General features: G+C 45.3%; 1 protein-coding gene across 3 annotated transcripts in view; it reads left to right on the forward strand.

Moving 5' to 3' along the window:
- Nucleotides 1-14,828: 14,828 nt before the first annotated feature.
- The window catches only part of PITPNM2 (phosphatidylinositol transfer protein membrane associated 2), a gene marked incomplete at its 5' end in the record, with an annotated part of 71,815 nt that continues 60,025 nt past the window's right edge, over nt 14,829-26,618 (forward strand). For all 3 annotated transcript variants that reach the window (XM_084271855.1, XM_084271857.1, XM_084271856.1), the window contains one exon: nt 14,829-14,906. In XM_084271855.1, the coding sequence (XP_084127981.1) occupies nt 14,829-14,906 (78 nt within the window). The remainder of the gene's footprint in view (nt 14,907-26,618) is intronic.

Consider the following 26,618-nt stretch of genomic DNA (forward strand, 5'->3'; position numbering starts at 1 on the left):
CGGTTCCAGGCAGGCTGTCAAGCACTGTTGGGTAGTACTTGAGTGGAAAGCCTGGAGAAGAGGGGGCTGAGAGGGGACATTATCGCTGCCTACAATTACCTGAAAGGAGGTTGTAGAGGGATGGGTGTTGGTCTCTTCACCCGAGAGATGGGACAAGGTGGATGGCCTCCAGCTGTGCCAGAGCAGGTTCAGATTCTACATTAGGAAAATGTTTGTCACTAAAAGAGTTATCAGGCACTGGAACAGGCTGCCCAGGGAGGGGGTTGAGTCACTGACCCTCTGCGTGTTTAACAGACGGGCAGATGAAGTGCTCAGGAGTATGGTTTAGTAGAGGACAGGTATGGTTGGACTCGATCTCAAAGGTCTTTTCCAACCTAGTGATACTGCGGAAAGGTGTTGGGAAAATGCTTCATTTATGTGCTCTTCCGGATGAGGCTTGTGGACGAGGCTTTCCCTCATGGGTTTGAGCAGTGTTGCATAGGTAGACCCAGGGTTTTCCTGCCTGGCTCTTGCAGTGATTCGGTGAGTGACACTGAAATAGCACCCAGGGCTCCTGGTGGGCTAACACTCTGCTCCTGATTCCTGGACTTTGCTGTCATTCAGGATTTTAGCTTACTGATGAAAGCAAAATAAAAGCAACTCTGTGCAAAAGCAGGACTTGAACTTTTAGGCTAATGAAGCTGTATTGTGTCTGACAAATGGGTAGCTAATCTGCTGGAAGAGGGGAGGGTTGACTTTTAATGAGAAGTTATTAGATGTTGAATAGCTGCTAAACTGCTATATTAATAAAATGGACAACCCTCTCTAGCCTGTCTCCTTGAAGTAGTCTATTAATTGACAACCCCCTTTAATCCATTATTTTAAAAATTAATTAACATTTTGAAAAACACTTTTTTGACTGTAGCGACCCGATGCAAATTGAATTGGGGCTATGTCATGACTGCTTCCTTTATGTACTTTAGCTGCAATTTACGGGCTCTGTTGATAATACCAACTTCATATATAAAAGCTTAAGACTTCTAAGAACAAGGCTAATGGGCTGGCTCTTTTGTCATAGTGTTTGGAATTGGCAGTGAAGAGCAAAGTAGAAATGAGATGAGAAAGCAGGGTTTGGTGCCTGGAGTGAGAACTTGGATAGTATTTTCAGTTCAGAGGAGGGTTTCTGGTTTGAGTGTAAGCCAGCATTCACTGTGAATTTTGGCTGAACTGCCCAAACTTCACTGTCCCTTGGACACTTCTTTTACCTGTAGGATGCAGGTAACTTTTATTACTTAGAATAATGATCCATTTTTTTCATGCCCTTTTGGAACCAAAGCAGAGATGTTCAAGCTCTTTGGCACTGTTATGCTTTCTGATAATGCCAAAATCTCCAGCTTTTGATGATACATATTTTTAACCCTTCACTTTCCTCCTGTCAGTTCTGAGGTTTTTAGATCCCACCACTCTCACAGGTGAGGACAGTGGCATCTTCTGCCATCATCAGGCTGGTCCAGTGCTGTCCTTTATGAACCAACACACACTTGTGCTCTTGGTGTTGCCATCTAAGAAAATCCAGAGTCCTGAGTCAGGTCTCTGCTTACAGAGCAGATTTATGTCTGATATAAATACAGCTCTCAGGCCTTTTGATGAAGGGCACATACGCCTCCCGCGAAGGCCGTGCGGCACTCCTGCCATCTGATAGCTGACAGATGAAGCCGCAATGGTGAAGATGGAGAAGTTCTCAAGGTGTGAAACAACTGGCCAGACCATAGTGAGAATTGTGAAGCCAGGACAGGAAATTGCACCACTTGATCAAGGCCTTCAGAGCTGTCCCTGCAATGTGAACTGATAGGGTTTGACATTTTCTGTTCTGTGCTTTGCTTCCTCAGCTGTTGTCAGGCTGGAACGAGGTTTCCATCCTATGGCACATCTAATGAGAAGAGAAAATTTTGTGCCATAACCCTTTGTGGACTCAATTTTGTGACACTTTGTCGTGCAGTGTCTTCAAAACAAGAGCAGTCCAAATACAGTTTGGATAGTTGGTGGGGACAGAGGAGAAAAGTTTATTTGAATGAGCCTTTGGAGGTCAAGAAAGAGATTTTGCTGCTTTTGTTTTGATCCTTGTTAAATTGCTTCTTTTTTGCCCCGTGTGCACAGAATGACCCCTTGTCATAAGATGCTCTGACTTGCGAAGTTTAATTTGGAGTTGGAGAAGACAGTTGAAATCCAATTTACTGTGAGGAATAAAACCACACAGAATTCCACACAAGTCCTCAAGGAACATGAGAAATTCACCCTTGGGAAAGCTCTCAATTTGTCTTTTGGGGCTGAAACCACAGTATGTGGTCTGTGGCTGTCGAATGCTTTGTTACACCCAGAAACTCTGTAGGAAAGAGAATTGTTTCCTGGAGAGGAATCTGAGTAAAGCCAGATCTTGGCTTTTTGAAGCCAGTTGCAGTTGGGGGAAGCTATGGGAGGGGTTCAGCAGCAAAAAGGGTCGAAATAGATGGCCAAAAGAATTGGTTCAGAATTTTGTCTGGTGCATTTGACAGCCATTAAGTTAGTTTGGTTTGTGATTCCTGAGGTATTAATGCCGCTGCTGGGTTTGCAGCACAACTTAATTGCATCTCAGAACAGATTACTTACACAGAGTTCTGAGCATACCACTTTCAGTGAGGGTTTGAGCATCTTTTTGATCTTGACTAGCTTATTTCCTTGTCACTTATAGAAACAGTCAGATCTGAAGCCCTCACAGAGGAGGGAGGGGTGAGTTTTGGGTTGTGGCAGTGGTAAAGCCACACGCTATGGCAGGCAGCCTGGGTGGCACTGCTAGTCTACATCCAGGTTAGGGCATCAAACAAAGCTGGATCTACCCAAACTTAAACAAAACAGGAAAGTTCTTGAAGCTTCTGGGTGCTTCCCTGCAGGAAAAGGGCATGCCAGCAGCCTGGGTGAGGTCGGGTGGGATGTGCGCAGAGAACTTTTGGGTTCTTGGAGACATTTATTAACTGGGAGCAGTCGTAGGAATTTATTTTCTGCAGAAATTACAGCTCCAAAGGCAGTCAGTAAGAAGAAAAAACTTTCTTCTGCGTTTTTTTTTCTTGGAGAATTGAGCTTGTTATCAGGGGAACTTAATTTAATTGAGCTCCTCCACTCCCTCCTCTGTTAAAATAATATATGATTATGTAGCAAAAGCTGTGCCCAGAAACTCCTGAATCTGCTCCGTTGCTAATCCTCTCTCGGTTGTTGGACCAGATCACTATTCTCTCTGCACCTCAATTTGCCCATAAATAAGGGATAACGATAGCTGCCCTAGCTGCTGAGGCCAGGGCAGTGCCTTGATGCATCCTTCAAGCGCTGTGAGATGGCTGCAAGAAGTACGGCGGGGCAGCGGGCAGGCACTACTGCTTTTGTAGGTGTGGAGCAGCCACTGCTGTGTGTGTGCTTACTCAGGTTGGGTGGCTCAGTTCAGTAGTGGTTTCCTCTTTTCTTGCTGGTACCTGCTTGTGTCCCCTCCTGCACTGCTCCTGTCCTTGGTTTGCAGCCAATTCACCATTTACTGTTGCCCTGATGAGACTTGCAGGTTTCTAGCTGAGGGTGTCCAGGCTGGCTGGAGGTGCTCATGTTCCTTTCGTGGTGCCGTTTGCTTTCTCTGTCGCCCATTTTGCTTCACAGCGATTCTGTGACATGATGGAAACGGACATTCAATTGCACATCAAGAAAAGCAAATGAATGGAAGACTGTACAGCTGGCCCTGGGTTTGAGTGAGAAGGGCTTGTGAGCATTGTGTAGAAACATGCCATACTTCGTGTTCAGAAAAGCTTGTACGGAAGATAAATATACAGAGGTGTGGCTGGTTTCCCTCCTGGGAGTGACAGTGTCAACTCCACCGTGTAACCAGTCCCCTCTAGTCTGAGTCTGCCTCGGCACCTGGGTGTTGCAGCGTGATTGATTTTGCCTTTGCTGCAGGTGTCCTTTGCCTTGAGGTTTGTGAAGGTTTCTCTGTGTTGTGGGGCATCAGAAGATGGATGGCTGCGGCGGCAGGGAGGCATCAGGGCCGTTGAGGAGGCGGTTGGTATGTTCAGAGGAATTGAAGAGGTGAATAAAAAATGTAATGTCGTTGTACAGACTCTGATGGAAATATGCTGGGATATGTGTCACTCCTGGATGCGTAATGGAAAAATAACTCTTCCAGCATTGGGATGAGGCTGCTTGGGCCAGTCCTGGATCTTAATAGATCGATGAACCAATATTGTACAGTTCTTAGGCCAAGCTGCTTTCCTTAGAGCCTTAAAACCACTTCAGCCTTGGCTGTTCTACAGATGTGTATTCTCTGCCAAGGCTGATGTTAGCCTAGGAAGTTGGACTCTCTCCTTCTTCCAGAAGGCTCCTGATCTAACCCTCATGTGACTGACTGGTGTCTCTTCTTCCAGCAGCATGTGGAAATGTTTCTGTCCTTGGTCAGAACTGCCACTACTCTGTTCAGTCCTTGCCACTAGCAATCCAGTGGTGGTTCTTCTTCCTACAAGATGTTACCACAGGTCCTGGAAAAACTTGCAAAGGTCCCGAGTTTTATGGAGGTGTGACAGTGATCCCAGGGTGAAGTGAAGGGTCTGACCTCATCAGCAGGCCCAAAACCACAGTGGCTCCACAGGCAGGAGCATAGAGTTATCTGTCCCACCACCCTTGAGCTGGGGACTATTGAAGTGACTTAAAGAAGGGTAAAGGTTCTGGTTTAGGTGTCTTAAAAAGCTGAGGGGTAACTAACAGAAATCACCCAGCGATTTGGTATCCAAACCAAAGAAGAAACTCCAGCAGCCTGGCATGTGGTTCAATTTGGCCTCCTCTGCCCCAGCTTGAAATGAACTTTGCTGAAAACTCCCTGGAAACCTGTGAATTATGTAGGTGTCCTTAGGGGCTGGGGGCTCCATGTTGTGGTTAGTGTTAAGGAGGATTTGTGAAAGCAGTAAGATCTGATGGTTTCAAAATGCCACATCATTCTGGATGTGGGATGCAGAATGGTAGCAGGGAAGAAATAATACCAGCCCAAAATGTGCTGAATAATGAACTGAAAATGGTTATTGATTATCTGTGCACTTTCATTATCCTGCTGCAGTCTGAGAGTGGCTAGTGAGTCGTCTTTCTTTATTTAAAAAAAAATTAAAAATCCCCACCAACTTTCAAAGGCACTCATGAAATATTTAGTGTAATTATTTCCAAGATCAAAACTACAAAGAAATTATGCAGCCACGGAAACCTTGTTAATCTGTTGGTGTTATGGGTGAAAGAAGCAACAGAGATATTAAACATTTACCACTCTTGTGCAACATGGCCTCTTACTTTCAATCTCAGCTGCAGCGCTGTTCGTCATCCTTCACTGATAGTTTGTCTTGCTTCCTATGCAGGAATTTTAGATGTTGTTACAAGTTTCTTCTGAGGGAGTAGGACTTAATTTCTCTCCCCTGGTTTTGCCTTTGGGCAAGGCAAACCTCAACCTAATGAAGCCCGTGTGAAGTAATGAGGTGCTGTGACGCTGACTTTGCAATCATACAGTGTTTCCTTCCATGGAAGAGTCTTTTAAAACCAGCTATGAATGTCTGTTCCCTCTGCTGTGTGATATTTGCATAAGTGGGGTAATAAAATGCAATTTCCATCTAGACTGAAGCTACCAAAGGGGTGCAGTAGCTGTGGAAGTCCCATTCCAGTTCAATAGGGAGTTACCACAGAAGCAATCCAGAGTCTGTCCAGCGTTGTCTCAAATCCCAGAATAGCTTTTTTGTGTCTCAAAAACATGTTTAGTGGATCTGCAGTTACTAGGAGATAAAAATTCGAAGTAACCTTGAGAAATAGTCTGAAATGGGCTGTAATTTGGAAAAGATGAGTGCAAAGGCCCAGGAATAAGCTATAAAATGGGGAATGAAGGGGGTGGTTGCCATTCTGTGAGAGGGGAGATGTGGCTAGAATGGGTTTTGGGCTGAGTGGTCATCAACTGCCTTATGCTGTGGGCAAATACCATGCTGGGGTAGAGGAAAAATATAGGAAAGATGTGAAGTTATCTTTGTGCTTCAAGACTGCTGTGGCTTACACTGATTTTAGAGGTGAGCACTGGTGGGAGAAGGGGTGAAAAAGACAAAAGAAAGAGATGTTGCCTGCATCTTTGAGTATGAAAAAGAGGAATTGTAGGAGAAAATAGTTGATGAAACATTTGTGGCTTCTCTTGTGATCAGCACCAGATGAGAGGGGCTTGAACTGTAGTGAGCATAAATGAGGTTTGGACAGCAAAAGCCTTTTACATCTACAAACAGGCTCGAAGATCCATTGTTTTTGCAGCTTGAAGTGGTTTTTAAATTTTTCCTCTCAGAAAGCATAAATATCCCTGTTTCATGAGCAGCTTCTATCCATATGGTCATATATCTTCAAAGCAGGTCTGAGCATGGTAGGTCTGGGCTGGGTTTGTGCCCAGCTGGGTGCCTGAGGACCCTCTGGGTGAGCTGGTCACCTGTGGTTTGCAGAGCTCCTGTACCTCAGCATTGCTGCTCTTGAAATTCTTACCCTCAATTTCCTCCTCTCGTGCTTAGCAAGCTTAAAGATTAAAGAGTGGGAGCTCTGACCTCCTGCTCACGATGTGGTAATAAAAAAGGAAAAAAATGGGAGGGTATTGGGTAGGTTTAATGTAATTTCCAGTGCAGCAGTTAACGGAGAGAGAGAGAAGGGGCTGGTGTGGCTCCTGTCTTGAGTTAGATAAGTGAGGTCAACCCCTTGACTCTTGTTCACTGTTGGTTTTTCTCTGGTGCCTTGCTGCTGCCAGTGGTTTTGCAATGACACCAGGTAAAGAGGATATTGCCCAGGACATGAAGACTGCAGTTGGGTTTGTTGTTGACTTTTCACTGCCAAATTCAACCAGAGCCTTGACCTTGATGGGGACTACACCAGGCGCTGCTGCTCGCTCCTCCTGCACGTCCTTAGGAAGGGAGGCTGTAGCACCCAGAGGTGTGAAGTGTAAACTCAGTAGTCTGCCAGGGCCTCTACCTTGGAAATTAAATATACTTACTTTGGCTTTTTTTTTTAAACTTGGCCAGCATCCCATGTCCTGCCACTGCTGCCCACATAGTATGCAGACCTCTGCACAGCCATGGCCTTCAGCTAATGGATGTGTCGCAAGCGAGAGGCAAACGCTGTCCATTGCTGTGTGCCTGCAGCATTTCATAGATTTTTGGGGTTTTTTTTGTTGCTTGATGGTAGTTTACTGAGCCGCCAGCAATTTTCAGTCTTGTTTTCAGCCAACATGCTGCGCTTACCACATTGTCAAAGCTGCTTTTATTTTTGTTTCTCTCTCTGTGTATCTGTGTGTCTATATATAAAATACATATTACGCATCTCTATATATTTATATGTGTGTGTGTGTGTGTAACGTCTGCTTACTTTCAGCATGCAGTGCTGAGAGACTTGGACTGGGAGAAACCTGGTAAAAGCAGGGTCTGCCTGGGTCCTTCAGCTCATGAGTATGGCTCTATGGTGAGGCCATGGTGTGCTGGGTTTTGTGGCTGCTCTGTTCGTGCAGACTACTTGGAAACTTTTAACCTTTAATTTCAGATGCGTTCTCTTTAATATTCAGCTTTATCCCCAGCATCAACAGAAGGATTAGAAGCTGGTTCGTCTTTCCCTCTGAACTCAGCTGTGACTTCAGCGTGCATGTTAGTTCTTTTAACGGCTCCTTTATTAGTTCATTATTGCATAACCTCCAGGCATGTCAGGACTCGAAACATTAATTTTCCAAGAGAAGTTCAGCTGCTGGACTTCACCTGGTCCCCTTGGAGTCAGGGTGAGCTCAAGGAGGGCTGCCTTGTTCCACACAGCAGTGTCGCTTACAAAGCAGGAGAAAGGGAGTCAAGATTTTTCTCTCCCTAGATGCTAAAGAAGTGATGGGAATGGAAAGTATGAAGAAAACAAACACAATCTCCTGGAATATTTAAGGAGATAGGGTGCGTAGGCTTTGGTGTGGTGTAACTTTATTCTCCTCTTCCCTCTCGTTACTTCAAGCTAGTATTTGGCTGCCCAGTGAACTCGAACAAGATTTAATAGCTGCAGTGTAGCTATATTGCATTTGGACCGATTCCATCCCTCTGTTGTAATAAACGTCTGCTTTACAATGAGCTCTTAAATTCTGTAAGTGACGTCAAATTGTCTCTAATAATGGAAAAAAGATCAAGTGCTGTAAATGCGACTTGTTCGCTCCGTGTCTGCTATCAAGCAGTGTTTTACCCTCAGCCCATTGCAGTGCTCTCTGCATTTCAGGTGTCTTGTTGAGTTTGCCCTGAAGTTTACACCTGAGGAAAATCGATTTCCACACGCGTTTGCATCTTCCTCTTCATCCTTCTGCCTTTCTCTCTGCCTGTGTTGTAGGCTGCGGCCAGACCCAGCGGATGCAGGCACAGGGATCTCCCCAACCTGCCAACCTCAGTCGTCCTATGCCAGGAGGGGACTGTACTGTGGTTTTGTGATGTGGGCTAAATGTTCATTAGCTGCTGATTCACTGTCAGATGTGATCTGTGCTCGGTCATGAAACTTGGATGTGTAAGCATCTGCATAAAATTTCTATCTGAAGAAGATGTGACAGATTAGATGTACGATGAGGATGTACGATCAAGATGTACGATTGCAAAGAACGGTACTTACTGACACAGTAGCCTTTAAGCAGTGAGCGTGTGAACTGTGCACTTTAAAGAAGCTTTAACTTTCAAATCTTATGTTTTTTTTCCAAGGCTTGATGAGTTTATAAATCTGCTTAGCTGTCCCTCAGCCTGTATGACCCACGCTCCGAAAACTGAAAACTGCTGATTTTAGGAAGCTCTTTGAGACGGGGTTGAGCGAGGTGTTGAGTGTTCTGGCAAATAATGGTAGCCACAAAGTTAAAGAGAAATGTTGGGGGTTGTTAACCTTTCAGTGAGAGCATTGTTTGAAACTGTTCAGGTAGCTGGACAGGAGACATCACTTTGGTGGGGCCAGGAGAAGAGCGGGGAAGAGGGGAAATGGTAAAATATGAGCTCTCAGTGTTCATCTGCTTGGAAAGCCCTCATAAATTGTCTCATCCCCCTGGCCTTTATGTAGTAGTAGTCACTCACCTGATTGGAGGAGATAGTTGTGCTCCAGCCAGGGTTTCACTAAGCATCGTGTGTTCACAAAACATGAAGTTCCTTTGTCCTGCAGTGCTTCCTGATGAGACATGGTGGGATGTGGGCAGGACAATTCTGAGGCCTTGCTGGTCCATGGGATGGATTTCTGGCTGTGTGAGCTGCAACCTTTGCCAAGGGTCAGGTGGGCAAAGCTGGTGAGCAAGGGCTGAGGAGAGTTTGACAGGGATGTTTTGCAGATGCTCATGGAGAGCTTGTCCTGAGAGGCAGCAACACTGTGCACGAATGCCATCAGAGCAACAGATAAAGGGAATGGTCTTAGCAGCGATATTTGGGGTGGATAAAGCTGAGCAAGACTGCTTTTGGGCCAGGAAGGAGAGTGCCGCATTAATCAAGGTGTGAGCCTTGAGGCTGCCTCTAAAAAATGCTGACTTAGGTCCTAGGAATCTGTTTCACATTTACAATGCTGCTTCTAACAGCATAAATAAATCCAAGCACAGTATGTATGCGGCGCTTCCATCGTGGGAGGGCACAGTATCCTCCTCCTGGGAGCTCTGTGGGAGAGAGGGAAGGTGGCCAGGCTGCTAAGCCTGATGTTGCATCCCTAAGTCTGGATTTTGGTCCCACTTGGGACCAAAGCTAACATCTCTTTGATACTGCTTTCTTCAAGGAGGCTTATGTTCAGGTGGATAAAGATGCAGAGAACATAAAGAAAGTCTTTAGGGAGGTGGGTGAGGTCCCTGGAAATGCCTTCTCTGCCGTTACGTGTTTGGCTTGGAGTTCTTATCGCTGTTTCTGTTAATTACCTTTCATTTCTCAGTTACGTAAAAATATCGCAAGGAAAATGATTCAATAGCTGAGTCAGGGGTATCGATCTGTAGCTCACGAGCGTGACCTTTCACAGGGGAGATGTTTCTCAGCTTCAAAAGACAGCGCAGCCCTGAAGAGGCGGTGGGTGACGATACCTGAGCCTGCAGTCCCAGGGCTGGGACCTGCCGCTGGCTGCTATGTCACCCCCCGTGATGGATTTTTTTCCCTTTCTAGGGCAAGTCTTTTAACTTCATGATAGTGTAAAATGAACCTCCTGTACAAGGCTAGGAAAAGCTCATTGTAATTGGTCTCTGCACCTAGGGCTTTTCCTTTCCTGTTGAGAATGGGAAACGGTGACTGTGGCACAGGGTGTGTGGTTGCTGCCGTGGCGTAGCTTGTTCCAGCCCTAAATAGCCTGGGCAGGGTAAGTGTGAGCTGCTCAGAAAGGCATTGTTGAGGTGACAGGAGAGCTGTGAGAGCACAACCCTTTTGTAGCCTGAACCCACTCGTGAGGAGTTCTGCACCACACATGTGGAAGAGACAGGAGTTCTGCTGTAATACTCGGTTTCTGCATCCATCAGGGCCAGCCTGTCAAGCCTGGCCAGGGTCTGGCCTCCAGGACTGCAGTAACACAGTTTTAATACCCTTCATGCACTAACTCTTACTCCTTAATTACAAGCTGTCAGTTGTCATCAGTCCTCTGCTACCTCATTTAGTAACAGGGATGCTTGCCCTGATGTTCCCAAAGTGACAACCCCAAACACCAAGTTCATTGGTTAAACGGAGACATTTTGCTGGGTCTTTTGATCTGTTCAGCTTCTGCAGATCCCAGTAATCCCCCACGCTTTAAATAAAGGGCACTTCCTTCAAAAGTTTGTTACTGTTGCGAGGGGAAACCGTTAAAATCAGCAGTAAATGCAGCAGACTGCGTGTTAGCCCCTCAGACAGCCCGAAGCAGCAGCTCAGAGGTGGACCTGACTCATCGCAGCAGGATATTGACTCTGGAGTGTAATTATGATGCTTTGAGAACCTGATTTTAAAATAATTGAGGTATAAAATTATGCGCCTGGCTCTCACAGTTACTACAGCTCTGTGGATAAATTGAATAACGGGCTGTACAAATGTGCCACTCGGCTATAGCAGAAATAGCAGTGAGTCTGGAAATGTCCTGCGTCACCGTTGTTTTCCTCTTGCTGAGAGATGCTGGGTGCAAGCTGAGTTTTACAAACCACCTTTAAGCTGCCACCAGTCCCAGTTGTGTGGCTGCAGGGGTTTGGCAAACTCCAGAATTCCAGCTTGGTGCTCGGCTGCTTGCTGGTCCCGTAACGTTGAGCATCTCTGTTCAAACACCTCTGGCTGTTTGGAGTGCTGGGCTGGGTGTGGGTAAGTGCCAGGGACGCAGCTGGTGTTTTAATACCCGTTTTCCAAAGCTGTCTTGTGGCTCCCTTGCTTCTTTCAGAAGGGTATTTTCTCCTCTCTCTGAAGCAGAAGCCATGACTGCAGCCAAACATTTGTGTTTTGTTTGGACAGTACAGTTAAATGGTCTTGGTGAGCTTGGATTCTCTATGAAGACCCAAGACCTTGGAAGGAGGTTGCTCTCCTTGTCTGAAATGGTGATTTTTATCACCTCTGTCCCACCTGGCATGTTCTTCCCCAAGACCTGAATCTCGTGAAAGCCCATGTCTGTCTTTCATGGGTTGCCACCTGGGCTCAGCTGCTCTTAGAAGGGTTGGGGCAGGTTCTTTTCAATTCATAGGTAGCCCAAGTTACAAATTTTTCTGGAGAATTATTTTTTTTTAACTAGTCTAGCTTAAGAAAAAAAAAAAAGGCAAACCAGTCAGGTTTGCTTTCTTTGTGTCTCCTTCAGGGCCAGGCTGTTGGCCCCAGGTGCCTTTTCAGAGAACCCCAGGCTGTTTTGGGTGGAAAGGGGCTTCAAAGCCCACCCAGTCCCCTGCCTGCCACGGGCAAGGACACACTCTACCAGCCCAGGGTGCCCAAATCCCCATCCTACCTGGCCTTGAACCTTGCCAGGGATCCAGGGGCAGCCCCAGCTTCTCTGGGCACCCTGTGCCAGGGCCTCCCTCCTCCCTAGGAAGGATTTCTGCCTCTCACCTCATCTAAACCTCCCCTCTTTCAGTTTAATTGCATTCCCCTTGTCCTGTCCCTGCCCCTGTCACCAGTCCCTGGCCAGCTTTCCTTGCTGGATTGAGGTTGGGCTGTGGTTCTTGCTGTTGCCCAGTGCATTTTCAGCATTGCTTTCTACCACCAGCAGTATCTGGAGTGAGCAGCTGCCCGAGTTTTTAAGGAACATCACCTTTGCAAGAAGCACATCATCATTTGAACATTGACCACAGGGAAGTAGAAACCTGAAGGGGAACTTTAAAGCAGAACCTCAGCTCTTGTAGAAGCCGATCAGGAAGCTGGACCAGGAGCCACGAACATCGTCCACATGCCGGGAGCTTTGAGGTGCTGCTGCTGTGCTGCTTGGGGCTGACACAGCTGGGTTTTTTAGTCTCTAATAAAATAAGCCCTCTTGTATCTTCACCATCTGAATTATTACCTGCCTGGCACTTCATTATAAACACATTTTTTCCATTTTGGTACTGGTTTCCTGCCATTTTATTGCTTTTAAGGTTCTATTTTTTGTTTTATTCATTTCTTCCAATCGATAGAAATATCCTTTTTTTAGCAAGCAGCAAAGGCAGACATGACTGATGTCCTTATGGTAGGAGCAGAATCGCTTTCAGAGCATTTGGGGGACGGGGAGGGGAGCTTTTAAATCTAATTTTCAAAGATCTCTAAGGCGTAACGAATTGCTCGAGACACGTAGCTGAGCCTCCTGCTGCCATTAGCTCCAAGAGTTGGGATCTCAGCGTTGTACCAGTGCAGATCGGAGGCCAGTGCTTGAGATCCAGCCTCTGGTGTTTACTGATGTTCTTTGCCATGCCACTAATTAAAAAAACACCTAATGAGATTATCCCCACCTGTTCTGGAGGATTAGTTTGATGGAGGAAATCCTGCCCGCACACATGGATGCGCACACGTGTGTGTAGGACTGGCAGCGTTGGGAAGCTCAGTCTTACCACAGTTATTCTCTATGGGCTTTACCATGGCAAAGAGTTTTGATTTATTATTATTGTTTTTTAAATTCACCCCCTCCCCACACACAGGTTGCTCTGACAGCAATAAAACCCAACAGAGAATTGAATTTGGAAAGAAATTGTTTAGGTGATGCAGCACCAGCCGGAGAGCCGTTCCAGAAGAGTCAGCCCAGGGTGGATTTGCTTTACTGCCAAAGTGGAAATGTGGCAATCAAACAGGAGAAGGGAACAGCGTGGTGGTGCAGGGGCTGAGTGGCAGTGTGGGGGCTGCATGCCTGGGGGGGGGGTGGGGGCAAACGCCTTGGCTGAGAAGCAATGAGGGGAACCCTTGCATAACTCAGTGGTGGGTCAGGTCCGATGTGTGATGGAGACGCCTCCGTGCCCTTTGAGTCCTGCACAGATTAGGAGTCAGTAAACCTGGGTTATAAATTCTGAATTTTGTCCCTGGTTGCTCTGTGACCATGGGCATGTGTTTTAACCTCTCTCAACCTCGTAAAAGGCTGGTGAAGTGCTGTGTAAACACTGAGTAGCACTGAGGCTTGTTGATAGCAGTGTGGTTTCCTGGTTTCCAGACCTCGTTTTTATCCACTAGATAAGTTGGTTGTTTTTACTCCCTTGGTTTTTCTTTCTCCCCCTGCCAGGGATAGTGTTTGGGGCCAGTTTTCCTCCGGCAACTGTATCTGAAACTTCCAGTATACAGGCACAGCAGAAAGGTGGAACCCAGTGAGTGCTTGGTTTGCTGGGAGAGGGATCATCAGGTCCTGCTGAGGCTGATTGGCCTGATAGTAGACAGCTTCACTTCTTAGCTCCTCTTTTCCTCACCAGTCATGTCTTGTCCCCATCCCCTTACGTGATTTTATTGTCTTTATCCACAGCCCAGAGGGAGTCTTAAGAATATTTGAGAAGTTACTGCTTTAACTCTTGGAGTAGTAAATGCTGTGTTCTCCATATCCTGAAGCAATAATTCTATGAAATTGCTTCGAGGTGGTGTATGATGGGATTATTATTTTCTTTTAATGTTGCAGCTTGATCTTTGGCTGTGTTCTTATCCAGTGGGAATGTAAAAATGAGTCTGGCATCGCCATCGATGGCAGGAGAGTTTTGCCTGTGGGTTACTTCAGAGGTGTAAGCGAAGGGAATAAGTAATCCAGAATAAAACAGGGAAGAAAAGTGTGTTTCTGCTGTCTTTATTGTTGGAATCCAAATGACTTCATTCATCACGGTGCTACTGAGGGCTGAGGAAGTCTAATTATTGCCCTTTCTAGCTGCTGAATGAGTGTGAGGGGACAAAACCTGATACCTTTGAGCAGATGCATCTCTGGTGTATTGCTGGCATTGGAGAGGTACTTTATTGTCTGGCAACGGAAGGGCTGCCTATTCATTTTGGGCTTCTGTCACATCTCTTCCATGGAGATGCTACTGCATATGAAAGTCAGATTGATACGGTGGCAAAGGCCAGGAGGGTAATAGCTTTGATGGTATCCTCTGAAAGAAATCAAAATTCTTCTAAAAGATTCTGTTAAATGTGATTCCCAGGGTCTGGTAGCACTCCAGAGATATTTCTCTCTGCTATTAAGCTTATAGCTATTACAAAAATTAATGTTTTGTGTTGGTTTTTGGTTGTTTTTTTTTTTTAATAGGATATTCTCCAAGAAGAATGGAAAATAACTGCTGCTCTCTTTTTTTTTCTTTTTTTCTCTCTCTGTTTTAGGGATTCTCAATGCATTTGCTCACCGTTATTTAAGGAGCCTTTACTAAAAGCTTCTGGATTGTGTTTCTGAGTGGACAAAAGATTTTTGTATTCAAGATGCTCATAAAGGAATATCGTATTCCTCTTCCCATGAGCGTGGAAGAGTATCGAATCGCACAGCTCTACATGATACAGGTCAGTAATGTCTCAGCTTCGTGTGGAAGGGTGGGCCGTCACTGCAGAGTCAGATGTTTTAAGGGGTGGAAGGTAATACAAACTTCAGTTTATCACCTGCATCCTCTTGTCCTTTAAATTAGAGAACCTCTGTTTGACCTGTGTGGGTGAACAACAGCTCGTGGATAGGCTTTTCCTGTGGAAAAAAGCACAGAGCCCAAGTGTGTGGCTACCTAACTGGAAGTGCTCAAGCTGTAGAGCTTAAGCAGCCACCACTTCCCAGTTGGGCTGTGGTTACTGGTCACGCCAGTTCCAGATGCAGACCAAAGGTTCGTGCTCTTCCACTGGCAAGAAACAATCCAGTATCCATTTGAGAAGGTAAACCAAAGGCATCACTCTGAATTTAGTGGAGGGGAAAGTTCTCTGTATTTCTTTGCTTGTATACCTGTGTGAAACAGATCCTAATCAGTTTAGTTATAAAACTTAGATTATTTTTAATAGCCTTTTGAGTACCGATGGGAAGTTTTGTTGAACTCCCTGTCTTCAATAAAGCAGTTAATTAAAATGTTGGGTTTTTTGTAACTCAAACCCTCTGTGCCCACATTCTCTCAGTGTTTGAAATCCAACCAGGAGCGTTTTTAAAAGGAAATGAATCTGAAGTGTTATTTCATTGTCCCACACTTGAAATAAAATTTAATTTTGCTCATCAAGCAAAACACACGTCTAATATTGAGTTTGCAGTAGAACTCTGCTTTCTCTGGCAGGATAAAGCAAGGCTAGGAAAACGTGCTTTGGCTTCAAACCTAAGATGGGTTAAGGAAGAAGCCCAAGCCTCAAAAACCAAAGCAAAAGCACAGTTCCTTCATGTGTCCTTTAAGGACTCACAGACTTGGACATGGCTGGTAAAGCATTGTACAGTGTGTGTTTTCCAGTAATAAGTAAAATTCCTTTTCCTGACACAGATTTCAAGCATGTAGCATCTTTGTGTGTTTAACCTGAATATCAGCACAAATCAGTGAACACTTTTTCCTTAGGTGGCTTTATTTTTGAGTATCTCTTCCTTATGCTGCAGCTGCTCTGAATTTTGTTGGAATTATACTTTGTTATGACTTTTCCTTCCAAGTTTAGCTCATCTGTTCAGAATAAAGAGCTGGTCAATGCGAGCAGCGTGTTAGCCTTGCAGGACTTGCCAGCAAGCAGCAAAGTGGAGAAGAGAATGGTGTGATTAAGAAGGAGCTCATCTGATTTAAAGGAGGATGAATTGCTAACTCAGGCAGTGTCTGTGGGGGCCCTCTGTGAGATGTGGAGGACTTGGTCGGGGGTCTGAATTTGCTGATGGCAAAAGAAACACTTATTTTTATTGCACTGATACAGAACACTGGATTCCACTTTGTTCACTTGACAGAGATTTTGGCCATATCTTAACATCCAAGGACATGGTCAGGCATTAGGGTTTCATGCAAGGAGAAGCTCACTTACCCAGGAGCCTACTGAAGAAACTCGGAATTGCCATCCGACCCTGCTTCAGGCCTGCTCTAATTTTCTAGTGCATTGATACTCATCTGAGAGAGGTTTCCTCTTAGATCAGGTGCAATGACTGGTATTAAGTCAGGTCTCTGATCTCCCCCCGCTTTCCTAGAGCACAGGGGTAAGCTGGAAGCATTGGATGTAGCCCAAGATGCATGCAAGCTAGAGCAGGGGCTTTACTGTGTTCTGTGTACAGGTAGTACAAGAGGGAAAAGTTAGCTCTGGTTTTCATAGAAAACACTAGTCTCAACTCAGAATTGAAAGAACAAGAAGACCTGCAAACCCTCTCAAGGTAGAGTGTGGAGTTTATATTCTATTTCTTAGAGTTTGGGAGTGATCTGTTTCAACTCTACTTGAAATAAGTGGAAAGATTCCTGCCAACTTCCCTGGGAGCTTTTCCTAGACCATGCTATTGAGTGTTGCTTTTCTTCAGCATGATTTAGAAGTGGAGGTTTTGTCTCTGAGACAGACGCTGGGGAGGGAGCAGTGGGGAGCAGGCTGCCATTCTTTGTAGAGAATGAGAAAGTGCTTTGTGTCTGTCTCTTTATTTTCCCTCTGAATCACGTAAGGAGGCCGCCGGAGAAGCAAGTTCTGTAGGTTGAACCCCCTTAGGGGAACAAGCTGAGATATCTGTATAAAACAGCGGTGCAGAGGCATTTCTTAGAAATCTTTGGCTGAAATGTGGAACAAGAATGATTTCAGGTAGTTCCCAGGGAGAGAAGCGATTCTGAAAAGCAGAAGGTTCATTTCAAAGACGTTTGTTGTGTACAGTGTGGTGTCATTGCTGGATACACTAGTCAGCCTACTCCTGTAAGAAGGTTTTTTTCAGCAGTGTCAAAAGGTGTCACAATAATTCCTCAAGGGTTTTAGAGATCCTTAAGCATGTATTTGAGGTTGGTCACTCCTTTAACTTCAAGCTCATGAGTGAGGATCCCAATTAAACTGCAAAACAGTTGATATAAAGTTGCTCTTTTAGGAGCAACCAAGTAATTTCCCTAGATTCCAGCATCCTCCTGATTGAAGTTTTGTTTAAAAAGGGACTTTTTCACTGGAAGGATGAAGCAAGTGCCCCATGCAGCTGCTCTGGGAGCCCCTTGTGTGGAAGTGGTGCCTCAAAGCCACGTGAGCAGGGATGTTGAGGCTCAAGCTGCAGTACTGCGGTCGCTTTCCAAAGATGTTTCCATGGAGGGTCCTTTTGTCTCCTTTCATGAGAGAACAGTCCCTTCTTCTTCTTAGAAACCTTAACAAAATTTCCCACCAGATCTGACATAAGCAGTATCATGCCCAAATAGCAAAGGATCCTTTCATTAAACTGGTACAGGCTGTACTCATATTTACTGTGTTTGCTGGATGGGAGAATTAAAATCCTGCAGTATATAATCCAGCATCTCTGTTGGCTCCCTGTGCCACTTGGTCGGTGAGACATGCAGTAAATCATGGTGTGCCCACAGTGCTCTGTAATTCCTCTTAAAGTTCTCCAGACTGGTGTATAAAGCTGTGAAAACTGAGGTGAGCAGCCTGCTGCTCTGCTCTTTAATTTCTTCTTTTTGCTTTTTAAATCTGAGGGTGGCAGGAGGGGAGCAACAAGCCTCTTAAGTGTTGCTTTCCACTAGCTTCTGAAATATTATCTACAGAGACAGTGGCTTCAGTACTTTAAGTAGCACTTAAATTCTTCCATAAATAAGTTAATTTTACATTACAGCGAAGGGCTTAATGTACCCTTGACTTGCTTGAAGCCTAGCAGATCTGAACTGAATTGTTTTTCTCTATTAAATTTTAGACTATCAATATCCATATTTTCTTGGGAAGCCTCTGACGCAGTGTTGTCAGCGCGCTCAGCCTGGGAGCCCTTGCTGCGTTAGCCACTGAGCAGTTAGGTCTCAGTCTTCCATACACACAAGGGCAGTTTTGCATCATGGCCAAGTTGTTGTCTCTTTTGCCACCCAAATTACAACGTATGAATTTTTGTATCTGAGCTCAGAACCAGTGATCTTCGTTCCTGCTCTGACCTGGTTTTATTCTGTGCACAGACCAGGCAAAAATATCTCAAAACAGGGAAATTGTTCTTTGTACCTCTTTTCTAGGTAGTAGTTTTGCAGTGTAACTTTTTCCTTAAGTCTGGATGTACATTTACAAGTTCATCCTGCTCCCAAGGGTGGGAGATCTCTAGAATAACCCTTCCTGCCCAGAGACATGGGAGAGCTGCAGTTTGCTTTGGGGAAGCTGCAGGCTCCTGGGCAACCTTGTGTAGATCCAGGCCTGCAGCTTAGTGGTCCTGCCTGTGACAGGGGGGTTGGAACTCTGTGATCCTTGGGGTCCCTTTCATCCCATACCATTCTATGATTCCTATCCTAACAAAAGCAGGAAGCAATGGGAGATGAGTGCTTGAAATGACCTTCAGGAAGCACACACCACTTATGGAGGAGATGACTGTAAGCATCTGTAAGGATTGCTTTCTTCCTGCAGGGATGCTGAACTCAGGACTCTGTCCTGGACAACTTCTCTGACTCTGCACACCACATCAGAGGCACGTGCAGCATTTCTGGCCCACAAGGACTTTGAACGCTGTCAGGCACAGAGACAGGACTGTCCTGTGCTATACATTAGGTAGATCTTATTAAAGAATCTTTTAATTCTTCCTCTTCTAAGTGTCCTGCATATTTGTGTCTCAAGTATTACCCTTTCCTGTAGCACTCGCTTCCTTTTCTGGTGTGTTTGGAGAGCCTCCCCTCACCCCAGAAACAATGCATGCTTTAACATTAAGTCCTTATCTCATAAAAGCTGGTAAACCAAGACCTGAATGCCTTTGTGATAAAGATCAGGATGTTATTAGCCAAAGGTCAATCCATTTATCATCTTGATACCATCCATTACTGTGGTTCCATATGCCATGAGATTCCAAGAGACCGTTGCCCTTCTGCCCCTTACGTAGGACAAGAGAATTCCTCTTGTTATTAAATCTTATTTTTATATTGGTGCTCATCGCTTGCTTTCTCTGCTGTAAATAACTCCAGGCCTCATTTTCTCCATGCAGTGCTCTCTGATACTTGTGACCTTCCTCCAAAGATAGTGTACTTCAAAAATACTCTTCTGGACCTAGTGATTACCTCTTGAGGAGACTTATTTTAAGGTGCTGCGTCGTCCTTATAAACTAATAACGTTAATAGGTTGTTATTCATCGCTTTGAGGGGCTGTGGCTAGGGAAGGGCTCTGGCCCCTGTTGGAGACAATCTGTTAAAGATAACCTGTCTGCTCAGCACTGTGAGCTGAGCCTGGACAAGATCCTGGGAATTGAGGGGTCTTACATCTTAACACAAGCTTCTCTTCTACAGTCCCTCAGGGCTTTGCATTCATCTCTGTCCCCGAAAAATCAGAGCGTGTTTCCAAGCATCTGCAGTGTGCCATACTCGCCTGTTGTGCCTGCTGATGGAGAACCCCAAGTCACTTCCCTCCTTCCCAAAGACTGACGGTTTGTCTGTCATCTTGGTCTCCAGAGCCATGTGCTGTCCTGCACTCTCCTTTGTGTGTAGCTCTCAGGTAGCACCTTTGGGAACAGGCTTCCAAAATTTAGTGATGCCAATTCTTGAGACCGTGTCCTGCTGTCTGGGTGCAGAAGTCGTGTCCCTTAAACTGTTAGCTACACTTGGTGCTTGCCAGCAGGCTCAGCAGATGGTGAACGATTGATTGAGTGGGGGAAAACAAACTAACCCTTCATCCCTGGACACTGAAGAACAGGATGGCTGATTATTTTTGTTTCATTTGCAGATGCCTTGGCCATCTGGACAGATAGACAGACCTGCTTTAAATTTAAAAGCAGGTGACACTGTTGACAGCTCCAGAGACCCTGGAAGATTAGCAAGTCTGAAAGTGTGGTTTGAAGCTTTTCCGCCAATTTCTGTGATGCAGCATTAAATACCTGTGACTTCCATGTCCTCTCCTCTTCCTCTGGTTTCCATAACCTTTTCTTTGTGATCATGAGGGCTTTGCATCCTTTTGAAAGAGGAGAGTAAGGCACTAGCATTTGCTTAGCTCTGTGGGCAAGGGTATGCTCCATGGTACCAGAGTAGCAGTCTGATTTGCACCGATGGGTGACATCCATCCCAGTCTGCATTTTGAGAAAACACACAGAAATAGCAAACATCTTTCCTACATTTGCCCTTTTGGTTTTGCTTTATAGTCAGGTATTAGCTTGGAATAGTTCTTAACCTGTCTGCTACTCCATACCTGGTGAAAAAAATTGATTTTTAGAGTAGTGAATTGTGTTGCCTCAACAGTTTACACATGCTCCATCTGTAAAAACTGAGTGAAGCTGAGATAAGGTTCCAATACTGTTATTTTAAACTTCAGGCATGTGCTGGGTTTAATACAGGATGTAGGACTGGCAGTCCTACTGAGCTTGTGGCTGTCAAAAAGCTTTTTTTCCTTCTTTATTTTTTGTTCTCACGAAAGAAAATTTCAGACATGTGGACAAAACCTTGACTGTTGATCCAGATTAGGTTCTCACTTCTTCAGATACCTGAAGGCAAGTAATGAATTGAGAATTAAGAAAACTGTGGGGATTTCATTAAGCCAGTCCTCCAGTATTTTAGCATTCCAGCCTATTGTTAGTGACTAGTTGCATCGGGTTCCTGAAATCTAAGGGATATAGTCCGAGGATCAGAATCGGTCCAGAACACTCAGAGTTGAAATTTTGTCCCCAACTCAATGGTCTAATAATGGGTGACTTGCTTTGCCCTGCTTTACACTAGGGACAGTGATTCTCACCACATCTGCTGTATAAATACAGTGAAAAATCTGTGTAAAGGCAAGAAATACTCAAGGTAAGATGAAATACTGAGCTGGAAGTGTAGTAGACGTTTTGAAAGATGAAGCTTGTGGCGTAAACAAGTTTGAGGTATCTCCATAATAAAGTGATTCCTAATTCATGTGCCTCTGGCACATCCAGCCCTGTCTCCTTAGGAGTGTGACTGGGTGTCTTTGTAAGGCAGAGTGATTAATGAGCGACCACGAGAACGGTTCTCTTAATGCTGTAAATTATTTATAGTCTTGCACAATTGATTGTCCCCAAAATATCCTGGTTTTGTACAAACAGCTTCATTAATATCTGGGCCTGATTCTAAATAACGCAGAGCGTACCATGTTTCTGTGGATTGATGCTGTGGATATTTCTGCTCCATCTTGTGAGAGCCTGCTGCTGACAGCCTGCCCTGCCTTTCACTTTTAGGGTTTTGTTTTTTTTAAGGAATGTGTTTTCCATTATGAGAAAAGCAGCCAAGAATGATGGTGCTGCAGATGTGACACCTGCTTGGGTGAGAATGGAGAATGGTCCCTTCTTCGGGGCCTTGTGCACGTTCAGCTCTGCTCTGCTGCTGTCAGCTGAGTGTCTTGCAGGATTTGGGACTGGGAACCCAGAGGGATGGAGGTTCTTGCAGCCTGGGTGCAGTGCAGGGGGATGTGATTCCCCACCTTGGCTCTCGGGAGAGCGAAGGGGTGGCAAGGCAGATCCAGGATCTCCTGAACACTAGTGTACCTCCCATCAGAAAGCAGATCTACATGTGTTTTTCTTTGTCAGAAAGACCCTTTGTGGGTGACATCTTCTTCTCTCCCCATGTGTGTTTAATACCTCCTTGGAGGCAGCATTCACAGTGATGGAAGCACGGGACAAAAGGCCAGCAATTCCTGTGTGATGGTCCCAATTTTTGCTTGGTGAACTTAAAGGAAGAGCCCCACAATATCGCTGCCATAGGCAGGGGGTGATGAGATTGCAGCTTCTTGGGGAAGGACCCAAAGGGGGAACCCTCCTGGAAACTGCAGCTGTGCAGTGTGAGGTTGGGAAGATGGGTGCAAACTGCTTTATGGTTACTAGAAAAATCTTATGCCTGCTAAATTATGGTTGGATGTTCCCAGTGAAACAAGATTATTATTGTGAGGAGAAAGGGCAGAAGGTACTTGGCTGTCCTGGTGGCTCAGAGCATGGCTTGGCGTGAGGAGTGTGTAGGACAGCTCAGCTCCTGCTGAGGCTGAGTCACGGCTGGGTTTTCTCATCTGCCAGGAGGATGCATTGCTCCCAAACCCAGTCTTGGGCAGGGATGGGAAGGTGATTTGTTGTGAGTGGATCTGGAGGAGACTCTGCTCACGCTCACCTAAGTCTTAGGTCTCTGTCTTCATATTGATAGAGCTGTTGTGTTTGGCCATCCGCCACAGCAGCCAGGGAAGTGGCAATCTTTTCATGGCATTAGAGCTGCGTTTCTGCCAATATGGGGAGTCTCCTGATTCCCCTACACTCACACCCTTCACAAATCTATCATTTTAGGACTCCTTTTGTTTGTTTTCAACTGGATGGTAGGAACATTTAAGTCCGGGTTTTATATTCAGCTAGAGAAGCACTGGTGTTTGGAGGGTGGGATATTGCCTAGGTGGAATGAAGTGCTGCATGTTGCCCAGCTGTTGACCAAACCTTGAAGGAAGATATCTAAACTGGCTGCTCTTTTGCCTTTATTAATAAAGCCATTGATGAGGAACAGATTACTTTCCTTTCTCCCCAGGGTTTCAGGTCATTCCAATGTGTGCAACTAGGCCAGGAGTCAAAGTGCTATTGTAAAGCCTCGTGTTCAGATCATTATCTTGTTGATTCAAACTAACCTTCCTTTGCTAAATAAGTATTGACACTGGCCCTTCATGTAGGGTTTCAGGGGTTTTTTAAACCCACTAATTGGATTAAAATAGTTGTCATGCGTGAAGGATGCGTGTTAGAGTGCAAAGGGCACATGGAAACCTCAGCTGTGGGCACCATGGTTACTAGTGACATCACTGGGTTTGCTGTTAATAGTAATGATCTGTGTGCAGCCCTGAAGCTTGAGCGAAGATGGCCTAAACTAAACCCAGTGGATTGCTGATGCAGTCCCATTGCCATGGAAACAGATGTTGCAGCTTAAAGTTGCCTGCATTCATAATGTGATGCTCATGGTATAAACAAAAACGTGGTCCTGTGGTGTCCATCCCTTCTGAAAGGACACAAATAGTGTTACTGAGAGAGTGGGAAACCCCACTGCAGTTGGACTTGGTCCAGTTGGACTTGGTAGTGCCAGCTCAACCACACACCATGAGATATGGTAAGCCTTGCCTTTGAGTGACAAGGACAAAACTCAAGTCCATTGTTGTTCTCCAGCAGTTTTGTTGTTGAAGGACTGTCAGTCCAACTCAACATGGATTGTTGCTGATTTGTACCTTACAAAGTGCAGGCTCAAAAGTATTATTAAAACTCTCTCAGGGATTACAGGGTTCCTGGCTCCTGACAACCTTTAATAGTGTCTTTCCAGTATGACCATTAAAACTCTGCTCAACTCCTACAAAACAGTGGAGAAGTTTCCCTGTCTTCCCTGTTTGAGGAGTATTTATGCAAAGGTCCCTGCTCAAGCCCAATGAAGGTGACTGCCCCATCACAGAATGATGGGGATTGGAAGGGACCTCTGGAGATCATCTAGTCCAACCCCCCTGCCAAAGCAGGATCACCTTGAGCAGGTTGCACAGGACAGCATCACAGTTAGGATGCTGAAATGGGCCTTGAAAGATCTGGGTACTAGATGTATCCCTGCAGCAGCAGCTTTGTGTCTTCGAGTTACTTTCTCCCTCTTCAGAATAGAGCTCTCCTGTCTCTTCCATCATCTTTAAAGTGAGAAGACTCAGCTATTCTGACTGCGGCACAAAAGCCTTTGACAACAAGAGATTTTATGTGCTGTTCTGCTTCAGCACTCTACTGAATTCATAACAGTAAGGGTAATTTTTATTTTTAATTAAATTCATCCAACTTCCTGTTTGCTCTTAGAACACATTATGCACTGATAACATTATGTGGGTTTGGATCTGATCAGAAGTTCTCCTTGGTTTCTCTAACAGTGGGGTAGGTACCGCCTCCGCCGTGCCCTTCTTTCACACTGAAAAAAGCTTTTTCCTGAGGTATCAACCTGATGATGGTGATACCATTGTAATTGTTTCAGGTCTTTGACATACACATTTTGAACAGGAAAAAAAAACCCAACAAAACCAGCTTGGGAAGTATGACCCTACCACACTTTTAGGGTTGGTTTTCATAGCCAAACACCTGATTTTTTTTTTTCTTTTTTATGACCTGCAGTAAATACTGACCATGAATGGTGCCTGGTCTATCAGATAGCTGCATCAGCAGGCAGAAGGTTGGTGGTGGTGAAAGCAGATTGCTCGTAATGAATTAGATGTCAGTTCAAATGCTCAGAAAGGAGTGGTTAACAGAACACAGAGCTGAGTCATAGCGCAGCGAGAGGCAGCTGAAGACAGAACGGACACACACTCGTGTGCATGCACACCATCACTGTACGTGTTATCTGTGTACAAAACCCTGTGCTGAATCACAGAATCATAGGGGTTGGAAGGGACCTCCAGAGACCATCGGGTCCAACCCCGCTGCCAAAGCAGGGTCCCTAGGACAGGTCGCACAGGGAGACATGCACACGGGTCTTGAGTATCTCCAGAGAAGGAGGCTCCACACCCCCTGGGCAGCCTGTCCCAGGGCTCCCTCAACCTCACTGGGAAGAAGTTCTTCTGCATATTGGTGTGGAACTTCCTGTGCTCCAACTTGAGGCCATCGCCCCTTGTCCTGTCCCCACAGACCATAGAAAAGAGGCCATCCATTTCCCCCTGTGTCCCACACTTGAGATATTTATAAACATTAATAAGATCCCCTCTCAGTCGTCTTCTCTCAAGTCTGAACAGCCCCAGTTCTTTCAACCTATCCTCGTAGGGGAGATGCTCCAGGCCTTTAATCCTTTATTAAAAAGAATCCCTGCATTCATTTTGGGATGCTTTGGTGTTTCCCAGTGCCTCTGTCGTTGGCTTTCTGGGTTTAGGTGCTGTTTGAGTCTGGCTCGTAGCGGCTATGGCTGTAACTGTGCATCTGTCATCATGCTGGTTTGTTTGTGGTGGTTGAATGCTGGTATTGCCTCAGTAAGCCCAGATACATGGCTGAGGCTTGCAGGCTGCTTTGCTGATCACCTCTCCCAGCATTTCTGCAAAAGGCCATCGCGTGCGACGCACCAGTCATAGTCTAACTGGTACCTTCTAGTACATGCAGCATCTGCTCAGTGCCTGTGGGCTGGAGATGACGATGGCTGGTAGGCAGCTGCCTGGAGCACATCGAGAGAGGCAGTTGGTGATGGGAAGAAGGCGATGTGATGCTTTGGAAAATCAATTAAAGAATGAAATTCCTGTCAGCTGAAACAACGTCCGACTAGAGATAGTTGGGAGTGTTTTTCCCTTAACATGGGGAAGAGATTGAAAACAAGTAGTTTATTCCTCTCCCAGCCAAAATTTTGTTACTCAGCCCTGTATGTCTTAGGAACCTTTATACTTCCTTTCTAAAACTGAACAGAAAAACTTCTTTTAAAAATAGGTCTGATTAGCAAAACCAGGTCTTAAAAGCTATCCGATGATGGCAGGAGTCATCCATCCTAGGCAGCTTCAGGCAGTCTGTTGTCTGGTGGATTGCGTGAGGCAATCGAGGCTTTCTCTGGTTCCCAAAGGACAGGTCTGTTTCTGGGGACTTAATTGGCATTTGTGGTAACCTTAACATCCAAAATAATAATAAAAAAAAATACAGTAATTGGCCATAGAGAATGTTTTCTCAGCCTCCCTTGCTCCAGCAGCATGAGCAAATATGTTAGCAGGATCCTTTGGGGATACTTGCTGTCATGTTCTTGTTCAGTGGTTACATAGATGCCTTTGTTTGCTGTCATTGTTAACTGAAACCATCAACCAGCTGTAAACTTCTTGTATCCCTATCTGTGTCTAAATGGGATAAAAACATCCCAAGACTTCAGTGTTATTTTAATGAATTCTCTTGGAAGATTTTGTCTGGACTATTGTGAAGGGGGAGCTGGAGGGGAAAAAGCAAAAGCAAAAAAAATCCTCTGGTTATTGTTTTCAGGCAATTATCTGTGTCTTCATTATTCACGGGCAGTAGGTCCAGCAAGCATAGTGCTGTCAGCCTTCATAATCTGAATAATCTCAAATCAAATCTCTTGGGTCATCGAAGTGGGCCACTGGTGCTGTGTAAATACGTTGCTGTAACGCACCAAGAAACTTCATAGTGAAGCTGAAGCCTGCCAACCTTTTATAATCACTAACTAATTTAGATTGAGGGGTTGTCCTCTAAACAATAATCAGTGGCAAACA

This window comes from Gallinula chloropus, assembly GCF_964237585.1.
Source record: "Gallinula chloropus genome assembly, chromosome: 17".
In the NCBI taxonomy this organism is placed as follows: Eukaryota; Metazoa; Chordata; class Aves; order Gruiformes; family Rallidae; genus Gallinula; species Gallinula chloropus.